This window comes from Macrobrachium nipponense, chromosome 43 (genome assembly GCF_015104395.2).
Source record: "Macrobrachium nipponense isolate FS-2020 chromosome 43, ASM1510439v2, whole genome shotgun sequence".
Classification (NCBI taxonomy): domain Eukaryota; kingdom Metazoa; phylum Arthropoda; class Malacostraca; order Decapoda; family Palaemonidae; genus Macrobrachium; species Macrobrachium nipponense.
The window spans coordinates 28,371,198-28,387,324 of NC_061104.1; the positions used below are offsets into that span (position 1 = coordinate 28,371,198).

At 38.1% G+C, this 16,127-nt stretch overlaps 1 protein-coding gene across 1 annotated transcript in view; it reads left to right on the forward strand.

The window, feature by feature from the left end:
- Positions 1–6,274: 6,274 nt before the first annotated feature.
- LOC135213856 (cuticle protein 6-like) overlaps positions 6,275–16,127 on the forward strand; it is a 19,204-nt gene continuing 9,351 nt past the window's right edge. Inside the window, exon 1 of the mRNA XM_064247956.1 lies at positions 6,275–6,345. Within this exon, the coding sequence (XP_064104026.1) occupies positions 6,275–6,345 (71 nt within the window). The remainder of the gene's footprint in view (positions 6,346–16,127) is intronic.

Genomic DNA, 16,127 nt, shown 5'->3' on the forward strand with positions numbered 1-16,127 from the left:
TTTGTCGTCATTCCCGATTTCCTATGACAAGGATACTAAAAAATCTCCCATGTTATATTTGTTAATGACATTTAAGAACTTCCATTTGAATCATTATTGAAAGTTTGACTATTGTTGTTATTAACAGGAGGAAAACCCCCATTAAATGGCTATCGTTGCTGTTTTCTTCTTGTTGAATATGTAGTGATTAATGTGAAGATAATACAGAAGAAAAGGGATGGGATTATACCAGGCAGTTGGGATTATATAATCCCTTGTGGAACAAGGGGTTGGGGGAAACAACATTTATTAGCCTAGATAATAATCAACCATATAAATTTTTCCTCTAACACTATAGTGCGTTCACTTTTCTAAGATTGCTCTGGTGAGGCCAGGTAGAAAAGGCAGAGTTGTCATATGTACGGGTATGTAAGTCCCATTAAATGCTTCCCGCAGATATAATCCTTCTTAGGAGGATTCGCTTTGGACTTTGGAAGTTGAGGGAAAGGGTTTGCTTCATCCCTGTTAACTTTTTTTTATTCCCGATTCTATTTAGCTATTCCTTCTTTCTCTTTCTATAATTATAGATACCCTGAATGCCCTTAGAAAAATTTCATCAAAAATCATCCCAAGTCAGTCAACAGGACTCACCTTCCTTTCTTTTTTTGAAACACTGGAGATTCCACTATATTTCCCGCCTCTCTTGCTTCCATGTTAAGTCTACGAATAGTCATTTCTGACACTTTGGTTACTTCAGATGTTCTCTGGATAGCCTCGAAACATCAGTTGCAGGCCCTTCATGATGTTTTTATAAAATGAAGTATTTCAGGAAATTATAGACTATTTCCTTGGCCTCAGGTGGTGGGTGAAGACGTTTACGGGAGTCACTTGGGCTGGGCTGTCCATACTTTTCACAGTGGGTGATCGAGAGCGAGTATCCTTTAATGATATTGACCATGACCTTTTAAATCCTCTTAAAAATCATAGGCCCCCTAAACCAACGCCATCTTGAATTGAAAATTCAAGATGGCGTTGCCTAAACTCAGATCTGCCATCGCCGGGGGAAAAAAATGCCATATCTTCATTTTCCTGAATGAAACCGAGGTTTTTTTTAACGAAGAATTTTACAAAATAAGATATATTCAAAAATATCTGATGCAAACAAAGAACCACATTTCAAGAAATGAAAACTATTTCAATAGACTCCATGAAGCTAATATGATTACCATGACATGAAAATTGGCAACGTATGATATCTGTACAAGCCACATGACAGCGATCTTAGAAATGTAAACGCACTATAACGTTCATTTCTTTTCCTCTGTTAAAGGGGGAGAGGCGGTAGGGGTGGGAAAGTATGGGGGGAATATGATTCCTGCAGGGTGACATGCGAAGTGCTATATGCACGTTGCTGACGGGTCTTTGATGCGTCCCTTTGACCTTCCGCTAATCGCCTCCCAGCCCTCCTGGATCACTTTCGTTTGCTTTCATTTGTTCTCGGGCTCTCATTGCTTAACCGTCCCACTTTAATTTTTATACTCTACCACTTATAACGTTTTCTTTATGGGCAAATCCTTGGGGGCAAACTCTATGAATTCTAGAAATGTGACTCATTAGTCTAGTTAAAATTACCTATTAATAATAATAATAATAATAATAATAATAATAATAATAACATAATAATAATACTTCGTAGTAGCAATGATTCCCATGACAAAAGTACTACAGAAGATGGATGCCGGGTACCAACTCAAGAAAAGAGGCAACAGAATCAACCATCTGATGTTTCATGGACGACATCAAGCTGTAAGGTAAGAGCATCAAGGAAATAGATACCTAATCCAGACTGTAAGGATTGTATCTGGGGACATCAGGATGGAATTGGAATAGAAAAATGCGCCTTAGTCAACATACAAAAAGGCAAAGTAACGAGAACCTGAAGGGATAAAAGCTACCAGATGGGGAGCAACATCAAACACATAGATGAGAAAGGATACAAATACCTGGGAATAATGGAAGGAGGGGATATAAAACACCAAGAGATGAAGGACACGATCAGGAAAGAATATATGCAGAGACTCAAGGCGATACTCAAGTCAAAACTCAACGCCGAAAATATGATAAAAGCCATAAACACATGGGCATGCCAGTAATCAGATACAGCGCAGGAATAGTGGAATGGACGAAGGCAGAACTCGGCAGCATAGATCAGAAAACCAGGAAACAAATGACAATACACAAAGCACTACACCCAAGAGCAAATACGGACAGACTATACATAACACGAAAGGAAGGAGGGAGAGGACTACTAAGTATAGAGGACTGCGTCAACATCCAAGAAGAGAGCACTGGGGCAATATCTGAAACCAGTGAAGAAGAGTGGCTAAAGAGTGCATGGGAAGAAGGACTAATAAAAGTAGACGAAGACCCAGAAATATACAGAGACAGGAGAATGGACAGACAGAAAAGAGGACTGGCACAACAAACCAATGCACGGACAATACAAGAGACAGACTAAAGAACTAGCCAGCGGATGACACATGGCAATGGCTTACAGAGGGAGAGCTAAAGAAGGAAACTGAAGGAATGATAACAGGGGCACAAGATCAGGCCCTAAGAACCAGATATGTTCAAAGAACGAAAGACGGAAATAACATCTCTCCCATATGTAGGAAGTGCAATACGAAAAATGAAACCATAAACCACATAGCAAGCGAATGCCCGGCACTTGCACAGAACCAGTACAAAAAGAGGCATGATTCAGTGGCAAAAGCCCTCCACTGGAGACTGTGCAAGAAACATCAGCTACCTTGCAGTAATAAGTGGTACGAGCACCAACCTGAAGGAGTGATAGAAAACGATCAGGCAAAGATCCTCTGGGACTATGGTATCAGAACGGATAGGGTGATACGTGCAAAACAGACCAGACGTGACGTTGATTGACAAAGTCAAGAAAAAAGTATCACTCATTGATGTCGCAATACCATGGGACACCAGAGTTTGAAGAGAAAGAGAGGGAAAAAAATGGATAAGTATCAAGATCTGAAAATAGAAATAAGAAGGATATGGGATATGCCAGTGGAAATCGTACCCATAATCATAGGAGCACTAGGCACGATCCCAAGATCCCTGAAAAGGAATCTAGAAAAACTAGAGGCTGAAGTAGCTCCAGGACTCATGCAGAAGAGTGTGATCCTAGAAACGGCACACATAGTAAGAAAAGTGATGGACTCCTAAGGAGGCAGGATGCAACCGGAACCCCACACTATAAATACCACCCAGTCGAATTGGAGGACTGTGATAGAGCAAAAAATAAAAAAAAATAAAAAAAAATAAAATAAAATAATAATAATAATAATAGACGAACATTTACGCTCCAGCTAATAACAGGATTAAAGAAAGACCTATTAAATTATATCTGTATTTTCTTTCTATTAAAAGCGCCTGTTTACGCATGAACTAATTATTTACACAATACATTTCTCAACTTACGATAGCTCCTGCTATTATAATTATCTTCAGGATGTCCTTGTGATCAATGACACCCAGTTTACAAATCTTTTAGCAATTGGGTCCCATGGGATTTTCAGCGATCCTCCTCTGGAGGTTATTAAGTTGTCCTTAGCAGTTTGTCCTCTGCAGTCTGTAAAATACTCTAAGATCGCTGGGGTGGGGAATGAGGAATTCTCATGTTGACAAACGTCTCGGGATTAGCATGTACCGTGCATTTAAATTTGACAATGAAAATAGATGTTACTTTAGATATTTTCACTGGAAACCTAATTGTTTTCTTAAAAACAAAGTGCAGAAATGGCAGGTCTCAGGTAAGCTGTAAACAAGGCATTAGTGAAAGGGGAAAAATTTATATGGTTGATTATTATCTACTATGAGATTTGGGGCCTCTGTAACACGGTTTTTTGACTTTGCTCCATATCAAAGCATCGGATGTAGCTGAAAGTTGACATATGTATATTTTACAACCACACACAAATTTTGTCAGCATTATCAATAACCTAAACCCAATAGTTTTAACTTTTATAGAGTAAAAATTATCTAGCCGACGCCATGGCCAATGATTACGAGCAAAGAGTCGAAAAACATTCATTACGTAAGCAAGGTAAACACCATTTTACGAGATGTTGCCCCGCCCATCCACCAGACAGAAACTCATTCACCTTGTTTCATCGGCTCTGAAACCCATAGCAGTCAAGAATGGCTAACAGGATTTGGAATTGTCCCCGTGGTTGCAAAACTGCATTTGTCTTACGACTTGCAACTTTATACAGTCAAGAGAAAGCCCGTGGCCATACTTACTATAGCCTGAATAGGTAATTATTCAGTTTCTAGTTTAAATCCAATGTTTAGGTCTGATTTGTATTTAGCGTAACGTGATTATAATAATTGTAATACCATTCTCAGGATTTTGAACATTTTCCATTAACATTCACTATGCCACCAAGAGAGAGAGAGAAAGAGAGAGATTGTATGTAAACAGTCTTTATATAACTATTTTTGTTAAAATAAGATTTTTATCCAAAGTAAATACAAGCTTATATGTGCTAAAATCTCCAGCAGACCAACGGATCATCCGATATCATTTTTTTTCTGCTTCTTTAGGCCGTACGACCGTGTTGGATATAAAGACTTTATGAATGGCGGAACGACACATAGATGTGGGTGGGGTATCTGTGCTAGCGTAGTAATACTACTGTAGTAATAGCAGTAATATACATGAATTTAACGTTTAGGCCAACTGCTGGGATCCTTGAGGCTCATTTAGCACTTCTTACAACTACTCGAGAAATGAGTTTTTATAGCCAGAAGTTAAATTTTCTAATCCAACAATGCCCATGATAGCCTTCAGTGTTATCCAGAATTATAACGAGGCCAAAGTGGGTGGAGCCTCATGAAGTCATCATTCTGACGATAATTATTGGTGAAGGTTTAAAGCCAAAATACGATACCGGCTATTTTTTTTCGGTAAATAGGTAGATAGCCAATAAATAAAAATTGCTTGACATTGGATATAGCAGTTATCAAATCAAGCTTGTCTACTATGTTTTTGGTAAGTACCAACTATTCCCTACATCTTGTCAATCTGATTGTGACCTATAAAGTAGTATGTAATTTCTTAGGACACTTATTTTGGGAGTTAGACTAATAATCGAAGTGTTTTTGTACTTATTAACTTATTTTGTTGGTTTGTTCATTATGACTATTTTCAGTGGAGAGGTTTCAGAGTTCATAAAGGTGTACTGCTTTGCTTGTATTTAAATTTTTTATGTCACTGTTGCCAGAGGTTTAGCCTTCGTTACGTATAGCCAATCATCCATCGAGAAAGAGGGAAGAAATGCTGTCATAAGTTACGTAACGAGTGCGTTCGAAACGCTTTTACATTATAAGTACCAAATTTATTCAACCTACGTAATGCAGAATACAGTGTAAATTTATGTGTAGATATAATGTGTATTCTGAATAAGCGTTATATTTATGAAATGCATAGATTAAAAGTTATTGCGAAAAAACCGTGTTACAGAGGCCTTGAATCTCATCGTAGGCTACTAAATGTTGTTTCCCTCAACCCCCTGTTCCACAAAGGATTATTTAATCCCAACTGCCTGGTATAATCCCATCCATTTTCTTCTGTATTATCTTCACATTAATCACTACATATTCAACAAGAAGAAAACAGCAACGATAGCCATTTAATGGGGGTTTTCCTCCTGTTAATAACAACAATAGTCAAACTTTCAATAATGATTCAAATGGAAGTTCTTAAATGTCATTAACAAATATAACATGGATGATTTTTTAGTATCCTTGTCATAGGAAATCGGGAATGACGACAAATTTTACTACTGGTGTTCTATTGATATAGTACCGATATACCAAAATCTTCTGACCCTATTATTAGGCAAATAACAAAACGTTTACAAAGGACAGCGTTTCTAAACCACAATATAAATTTTTTTTTGTTCATACACACACACAGTATATACTGAACGTGTATAAACATGTGTAATATACGTTGATGCAGTGGGAACTGCATGGTTATGTATAGATTGTATGAAAAATAGCAGTCAAACTGCAGACTTAACAGTAATTCTTGGCATGAAGCAACTTCCACAATTATATTAATTCACGGCAATGATACGAATGATGATGATAATGATAATGAAAGCGAAATATGCATCATCCAGTTAACGATAATCGTAGCTAATCAGACTACTTAGTGCAGTCCAATCATCTAATCATTTCGTATCTGGAGCTTCGGCAGCAGCAAAGGCGCGGAAGCATGTATCGTAAACGTGATTGGGGAGGAGCTGTGGGCGTGACGACGAAAGAAACTCAACATCACACCACCAGGCAAGTTGAATTTTGGGGGTCCACCTACTGGTTCACCCGGCTGGGCCCCTTCCTTTTTCTGTTGAAGCTTGCAGTTTTCAAGAATAACAAGCCTCTTTATTGCATATCTGCTTCTCAAAACAAGGAAACATCCAACGTCTAGGCATTTTGTTTTGAGTAAAACAATTCATTATTTGGTTTTCCTTTAACTTAACTGATTTGCACAACAAAAGAATATGAGAAATGGTACCAGGAAGAGGAAATGAAATCTTGAAAATTAAAAACATAACAAATAAAAAAAAAAGCTTCTCGTTCCGTAGTAATAGCAAAAAATATTTGTGTTTTAGTGTCTGTTCGACTTAGTTTTTACCACCGTCATGAACGCTGCGGGTAATTTACACGGCTTTTATTGCTTTGTACTACACTGTGGTTGTTGTATCTTTCACTTATTATTTACTTTTTCCGTTATTATAGAGTTTTCTACAATATTTTTCTACAATATCAGTATTGAAAACTATTCTATGTTTTATCATAACCAACTTGGATGGATTTTCAGTATAGTACTGAACGATACATATATTACAGACGCATACATATATATATGATTAACGTTTGTCATTCACTCCTAAACTATTAGAAACTTAGAGAATAAATGACCCCTTTAGGTTGATTGAATGTCTAACTGGCGTCAAACAATGGTCATCGGTGCTAGAAAAGACGAAAGAAATGATTATTTTCGTCGCTCTTTCATTATGCAAACCCGGAACAGAGAATATGAACATCTGAAAAATGAATGACATCTATACATGAGCATATATGTAAGCATTTACATAAAAACCAATAAAAAATTCTTTTATAAATAAAATAGTTGTGCTTTTATTCAGAATTTGAGGACACTAAATAAAACACCGAATCAGGTAACAAAGAAATAGCTTAATAAGAAAACAGAAACAATATAGTAATGAGTGAGCCAAGAAACAAACATTTTAACAGATAAATCATCCAATACTTTAATAAATACATATATGTATATTCACCATTTATCTTAAGATGACAGCACCGAATACAAAAATATCTAAATTTGTATCACAAACATTCATATTTATTAAAAACTAACTGAATAAAAAAATATAAAAATGTAAATGACCGACGTCTCTTTATATTGGACAAATAATAGACTATCAAACCATATGAATTAAATATATATCAACAACTATTTTTAGGAGGTAACCTACCTAATAATAGGATGAAAAATTATATCCATCTTAAATAGTAAATGATAAAAAGATTATCACTTTACTATCTATTTTGAGCATCACATGACAGAAACCACTAACCTAAAAATAAGTATTTAATTACATCTCGAACCCCACAGGCTGCAATCCACAAGAGCTTTTCTTCAGTTCCTACTTCCGCCAATTATCTCAGCTGCTCAATCTGAGATAAGATGGTTCCCTAATACGTAGTAGTACCAAATTATATGCATATCTATAATATACTATAACCAAATGATATGCATATTTATGTGCGAACAGTACATGCAAAATGCAGTGAAATCTTCGTAAGGGCTATATATTTTCCTTAAGTTAAAAGCGGGTGTATTTGTGTTTATATTTTTCATCTGCCCCCATTTTTTCCATGGAAGGTGAGGAAGCTGGGAAATGTGGGGCGGGGGGGGGGGGGGGGGGGGGGGGGGGGGGGGGGGGGGGGGGGGGGGGGGGGGGGGGGGGGGGGGGGGGTGTTGCAGATGGTGATACCCTTCTGCTTTTTCACCAAATAGTTTGGGATGAGGTTGCATTTCTGCCACAGTCTACTAACCACCAGTTACACGGCTCAATCCATACGTCAACAGAGGCATACAGCAATGGGAATTTGTGGCATACGACCAATCGCTTCGCCTCACCAATATAAATAACTCTGACCATCTTGCTGGTTGGGTGAGTACATTGGCCAGTAGAACAAGAGGTCCCATTTTGTTATCAACACCATTATTCGAAATACGCAAAATTCTTCAGGAACAAGCCAAAATTATAGTGTACGTTTGCGAAGAGAGGTTATACAGAAGTGAAAGCACATTAACAAAAACCGGTTCCCGTGGTCCCGTCGCGTTTGGATTTTTTTTTAGACTGCAAAAGCTTAGCAATTTATTATTGGCACTGAGATCCTAAATATTCTGTATAACAAAAGGACTACCATCATTCTTCAAAATGATTTTGTCTGAAATTAGCTTTACTACAGTTTGAGAAGTACTAATTGCCATGGGTCGTAAGTGGTTTTTTTTTTTTTGGTTATACAAATTAGAAAAATACCTCACTTTTGACAAAATAGCTTTGTTATACAGTTTGATGAAGTAGTTGCCATAGGTCTTAGGTGGGTTGTATTGGTAAAACAAATTAGTTAAATACCTCACTTCTGACTAAATAGTTTTGTACATAATTTGAGGAAGTAATTGCCATAGGCCTTAATTGGGTTGTTTGGTAGATGGCATCCTTATTTTTGTTAGGTCGCGAATAGCTCGGTAGATATCATACTATAGTAGCAAAAAGAAAAAAGCAAGAAAGAAAGAAAAAAAAACTAATGATGTGCCGTTACAAAGATTATACCTAACAGCGACTCAAAGAATCAGGTTTCCATGCAGCGACGTTGAGATGCATGTGTGCGTAAACAAATAAGTCAATTAGCACTATCCTTAGTTTGTTTCGATAATGTTAAAGAGATGCAGAAGTAATGATAATAAAAAAGACATAGTTGTTCCTTTTTAAAACTCTATTAGTAAGAACAAAGATGCTAAGATGACGTTTACAGACAAAGTGATTAGATAAGGCAGCACTAGTATTTTAGTTTCTCTTATATAAGTCGTTGCCCAATACTGGGCTATTGTCTCCACCCTTAAAAGGCGTTGCGAGACTATAGAACTAACCGTCACTGCAAAACTACTGACAAAAAAAAGTTGACTCATTTGAGTACATTTAATTAATGAGATGCACATAATTACGAGACGCGGTTTAGCGATGTTCTGTGTGAGGGACTAACTCGCAGACTGACGGGTTGTTGCATACTCTCGTTGGTCTATGTTACAATCATAATATAATGGAGCAGTGTCTGATTTACGTTACAAACTGGAGTTGCAGAAACATTGGTCAAAACTACAGATAAAACTTGATATCCTGGAAGTGTTCGCACTTAAGAAAAAAATAAAAAACTAAAAACAAAATATAACTAAAGCCACAAACTGCTTAGGTAGTTGACTGATTTATGCTACATATACCCCATCGATGCCGAATATCACTTGGTATGATAGAAAATATTCATATGACATTGATAAACAGTTCGATGCATTAAAGATGACATTCGAATTAACCGGGATAAGGGAGTATTTAAAGTAGATGACCTAGCTTAATAGTCGGTTCAACTTACATAGTTTGGTCATTTACTACTTTTTGTTTAAAAACTTAATATATCGATAGAATGATAAAAAAAGACTGACTAAAAAAAAAAAACAACTACAAGATAGACGAGTAATTTCTAGATTAATGAGTTAAGGGAAAGTGATGACAAATTTTCTTCACAAAAAAAAAAAAAAAAAAAAAAAAAAAGAGAGACCTATATCAATGATAACTAAAAGATAGGATATAAAAATGTTGAAAATGACGAATTAAAATCAGTAACACTACTAATATCGTCGAACTTACCCTGAAATGATAATATTAATATTAATAATAATAATAATAATAATCCTATCAACAACAAAACAAGTATAAACACTTAAAAAAAGAAGGAAAAAAAAAAGTGTGTGACGCGAGGGAGGTTTAAATACCCCATATATACGTATATACCAAGGGCACAACAGCTATATATACGGTGTATCATGCGACCCACCCTTTACTCACGAGATACAACTTGTTGCACAAAACTGATTGCTTGGTGTGACCATTACCGCCAGGGACCACTGTGGCGGATTGTGACACCGTGGTTAGCAAAACAGAGTAACGGAATTCCAGGACTGACAAAAAGAAGAAGTGCGGGGGAGAGGACGGCGGAGCAAGGTTATTTAAGTTTTAAATTGTGCATGGCAGTGTGCTTTAAAAGAAAGAAAGAAAAAAAAAAAAAACACTGGTGCTTTAAAAGAAAAAAAAAACATGATCTCACTGTTCCTTTCTTATTCAATAATAACTGGTCATTTTACTGGTTTCATTTTACTGGTTTTTATTTATCCATATGTCCATACGCATCCTTGCGTTAAGGTACATACAAGCACACACGAGTGCGATGAAGCTCCCTGGTTTCTTTTTATCCACATGTCCTTTTTGCATCCTCACGTTTTTACACACACCCACACACACACACACACACCACACACACACACAAATGCGATGAAGCTTCGCAAAACACAAGCAAAGCGAATAAGTTACCCATGAGAAATATTCTACATTTTGAAACGGTAAAAAAAAATGTATGTACACACATATACATATGTATGCATGTACTTCAAACTTTAACTCATACTCAAATTCCTCGATTTACTACTAAGGAATTTGGCAGTATTAAATCATCGAATAAATTTAGATTAGTAACAAAGGATTTGCTAAAAGAAAAAAAAAAAAAAAAAAAAGAAATAGCGTTCCTGATTTGACTATACATTTCCCACCCATCTCAATATGAGACCAGTAAGACCGATATTATTTTAGGTTATTATCTTAAAACAATTTCATAATATTATTTTGAACTGGCATAAACAGCTGTGGCAGTCTCGCGATAAGACATAGGCGATATTTAATTATTGTAGTTATCCTTAGTGAACGTTTTCTCTGGTGGTTTATCACCCATTTTCTTTAATGTAATTTACGCTAATGTTGTAAAATTCAATTCTATACCATACAAACATGGTTCTTGACGTGTTTGTTTAGTAATAAATTGATACTTATTGTCATAAGTCACCACGAATCTTCATTCATGACCCGATTATACGGGGTTTGTGGTAAAAAGAATCTTGCATGGGTGCGGAGGGATTTGAACCGGTGGCGGAGGCAAAAGAAGCGTCGGTGGGACGTAACCCCCGTCCTGTTACATCGAAATGCTTCCACATTCCTTTGTTACGACCTGTAAGCCTTCCTGCACCGCTGACTCAGTCGAAACTTCCACGTCATTAATGCGGTCTTAGGTCAGGAGTGAGCAACATCGCCCGGCACTTTCTGCCTATGGTCCAAGGAGTTTTCTCAGGATCCATGAGGAACCCGATAGCGGAACGCCCAACCAACAACTTATCAATGTTTGAGGTCCGAGCAGTACTTACCGGCTGCCTGATGTCTCACCCCGTTGTATGTCACACTGAAATAATATACCCTTTTTGAAATCATTCAGACATTTTGGTTCAGAAGATTGAATCTCAATTTTGCTGTTGTATCCACTACCCTTGCTCTTTCATTGTTATTGTGTTGGCCTTAATGAATGTGTTTAGTGCTTTCGACTTTGTCATTATTATTATTATTATTATTGATATGCTCTTGTTTAAAATGAGTAAATAGTATTGTTAGGAACGATGCTGCAGTTGCACTTCTCTAATAATCTTCTTCTTCTTCTTCCTAGCTTAAACCCTTTTTACCCCTTTTTATATGGGGTCGCCATTGCGAATGAGTCGTCTCCATCGATTCTGTCTTGTGCCTCGTTCTCATTTATACCTTTCAAATTCCATATCTCCCTTACACAAATCACGCCATCTCTTTCTTGGCTTTTCCCTTCTTCTTCCCTTTACTACCCCGCACTTCCATTCGTATGTCTTCCAACATGATGTTCCTCCCTTCGTAACAGGTGTCCATACCATCGAAGCCTTCCTTCCTGTATTTTCTTCGATATTTCAGCTACCTTTGTCGATCCTCTTATATACTCATTTCTAATCCTATCTTCCCTGTTACTCCCGACATCCATCTCAACATTCTCATTCTGCTACATCCATCTTCTTCTCCTCTGTTTTCCTCATACTTCCTGTTTCTGTTCCATATAACATTGCTGGTCTGACCACCGTCCTATGGAACTTTCCTTTCATTTCAGAGGGACCTTCTTGTCACAGAGTACCCCTGATGCAGCCCTCCAGTTATTCCATCCTGCCTGAATTCGGTGTCTCACCTCTTGGTTCATGCTTCCACTATCCTCTAATACAGACCCTAAGTACTTGAACTTCTGTACTTTTCTTTATTTCTTCCCCATCCAATCTTATGCTACTCCACCATCCTCAGTAATACTAGAACACATATATTCGGTTTTTGATCTGCTTATTTCTCATTCCTCTCTCCTCAAGTGCTCTCTCCACCTCTCCACCCTCCCCTCCAACTCCTCCTTCCCCTCTGAACACACACAATGTCATCAGCGTATAATATGCACCATGGCACTGCTTCTCTAACATCCCTGGTCATTACATCCATCACGATGTTGAAGATGAATGGGCTAAGTGCTGACCCCTGGTGTAGTCCCACTCCTATCTCAATCCATCCGTCTCTCCAACACTACTCCTCACTCTAGTATACACATTCCTGTACATCTCTTGAATAATTCTGAAATACTTTTCCCGGCACCATCTTCTCCCTCAAACACAATCTCCATATTTCTTGCCTGGCACTCTGTCATAGGCCTTTTCAAGGTCTATGAATACCAAAAATGCAGGTCTCGTTGTTTTTCTCTGAATTTCTCCATTAGCTGCCTTATGCAAAATATTCCATCCGTTGTGCCGCTTCCCTTCATAAATCCTAACTGTTCCTTCCCTATTCTAACTTCCTCTCTCAGCCTGCTATCTATTATTCTTTCCAAATCTTCAACGTGTGAGACATTAGTTTTATACCTCTATAATTACTTGCATTCCTGGACATCACCTTTACCTTTAAATATAGGTATCAATATGCTTTCCCGCCATTCTTCTGGTATCTTTTCCTGTTCGAATATTTTTACCATCAGATCATACAAGATGTCTACCCCTTCCTCTCCTAAGGCTTTCCAAACTTCGACTGGGGATTAAGTCAGGTCCTGTTGCCTTCCCATTCCTCATTCTTTTTAAGGCTCGTATCACTTCATCCCTAGAATATCCCCATTACCATTCCATGTTTACTTGTCCATCCTCTCTTACAAGTCTTTCATTTTCTTCATTTAGCAGTTGTTCGAAATACTCTTTTTCCATCTTTTTTCAGGATGTCTTCTTCCTTTTTTATGACCGTACCATTTCCTATCTTTCATTTGCTTAATAGGGTGATGTCCTTTGTTCTTTTATTTCTTACTTTTGACAGTTTTGAGCCATCTTACTCAACCTTCCTCGGTTTTCCAGTTCATTATAAACCTCCTCATATGCCCTTGCCTTAGCTTGAGCTACCACCCTTTTTACTTCTTTTGTTTCTTTCTCTTAATCTTTCTCTGGTCCTCCTGCAGCTGTGACTCTTCAAATCTCTTTCTTTTGCCTCCCTTTACCCTTCACCATTCCCCCACCTCTTCTCCCCACCACCAGCTCTCCTTTTTTTCCCTCCCATACTATTCCAGATGTTTCCCCTAGTTATCTCCTTTCCATGTCTTCTAATCACTGATGCATTTATGCCTCCACCATTCTCCCACATCTTCAATTCCCAGATCAACCTCTCCAGCACTCTTCTCTTGAACTCTCTCTTTCTTATCATTCTCATCCCTAACAATTTATACCACTTGAATTTTCTTTGACCCCATTCGTTTTCGTTTTCTTTTCTCTTTTCATCCTTAAATCCATACAAAGGAGCCTATGTTGGGGGGAGCCACGTGGTCCCGGGATAAACTTTACAATTCCTAACTTCCACCAGCCTTGATCTATTGTAAAGGAGGTAATCTATTTGTGTGTGTCAGGACCCTCCTCAAAGGGCTACTTCAGACTCCAGAAAAGCTATCAATCATAACTGGTGTTCTCAAAAGTTAAAAGTCACGATAAGTGAAATAACAGACAGTGTGCAAATATTAACAATGAGGGAAACTAATACCACAAGTAAAAATAATATAATATATTTACAAACACAGCATAGATAGAAATGATTAACGGAACCTCTATAAATACAAAATTAAATGAAAAGCAATCACACAATATGAACACTATTGAATAAAACACCCACACTATTAATTACAGTATCAAACCAGACATTCTCCAAAATAAGGGGGTCCCGAAAGAAAAGAGAAAATAACGGCCAGAAAGAAGCCTAACAATTAACAAAACTAAATTAACCTAACTAATTTAAGTGGCCAACTAAGAGTTTAAATCCCCCCCAAACAAATTCTTACTAGGAACGTTAATTGATCCAGAAAAACGACGGTCGTGGAATATCGAAGAAACGGGAAGGTATGTTCCCGCTATCTCCAAATAGCGGCAGAGTAAAGACCCGACCTTCTTCAGGAAGATCCTCGTCCCTTGGACGTCACAAATCACACGTCCCTCCGAGGGAACGTCACAAAAAAAATCAAAGGCTTCTATAACTGCTCACGGAGAGGTCCCCCAGGCTAATACTGGCCCAAGGCTACAGCAATGATGCAAGCAGCAAGCGTTTGCAACAAGCTCCAGGGATAAAGAGCGCTCAGTCGTAGCAGAATAAAGGAGCGAACTTGCTGTAATCCATATGGTGTGGTATCAACACGAAGGCCAGAAACAGACTGCCATACCTGGGCCAACAGGGACCTTCCAAAGTCACCTCGGAATGCTCCAAGTGAGACCGAAAACAGGACTCTGGGAATAAACAGGCCAAGGATCAAAAACAGAATGGTAAACTAAAAATGTGGAGGAAGAAAACTCAAAACCCTGATGGGTATACTATAAAAATAAATGCAAAATAGGGAAACTAAAAGATAATGAATAAAAACAAAATAAAAGGAAATGGCAAAGTTCTAACAGACCGCCACTCCTGTATGTTATCAAGTGCTCCCTCTTCTTTTTGAAGAATGTGTTTCACTATTGCCATATCAAGGACACGGCAAAGTCCACTATATCTCTCCTTCTGGGTTTCTCTCCCCAATCCCATGTCCTCCATGCACACGTTCAATTACATCCTTTTCATTTCCGACATGTCCATTAAAGTCTGCCCCCACTACAGTCCTCTCCTGCTCTTCCAAAGTTTCTTGTTGGCGTTACCTCACTCATTTCGTTCCAAAAACAAAAACCAAACGCAATCTCATTTTCTTCCTCTGTTGCAGCCCCTCACTTGTGGAGGGCATAACAGCGCTAATGTTTTGGATGTTTCATGTTTTTTTTTTGTTCCGCCTCAGATATCTTCACTCTCATAATGTGATCATTCTTTCTACTCACTTCCGTCACTGCATTCTTCATTTCCCCCGACAACACTACACCAACGCCATTCCTACCCTCTCATTGCCTCCACTATAGAATTAGCTTGTAGCCATCCCCACATTTCTTTAGCTTTTATTACCCTTCCATCGAGTTTCCTGCACACACAAAATATCCAACTCTCTTTCCTCATCAATTCCGCCAACTCTCTTCCTCTTCCTGTCATAGACCCAATATTGAGCTGGCCTATTCTGATACATTTAGAGCTCGCTTCTTAAGCTGCACCCGCTCATGATGCAGTAGCCCTCGTCTTGTCACAGAGTTAGGGCGATGTGTCTGTGCGTCGTTTACGGAGTACGCCCTAGCACTATTCTCATCAATATCATGACTCATTTCATTGGTTCTGGCTGGTGTTTTTACAGTCGGATGCCCTTCTGACAACCAACCCTCCCTATTCATCCGGGCTTGGGACCGGCACCACAGAGGCTGGCTTGACCCCCACAGGTTGCCACTTGCACTCTAATAATAATAA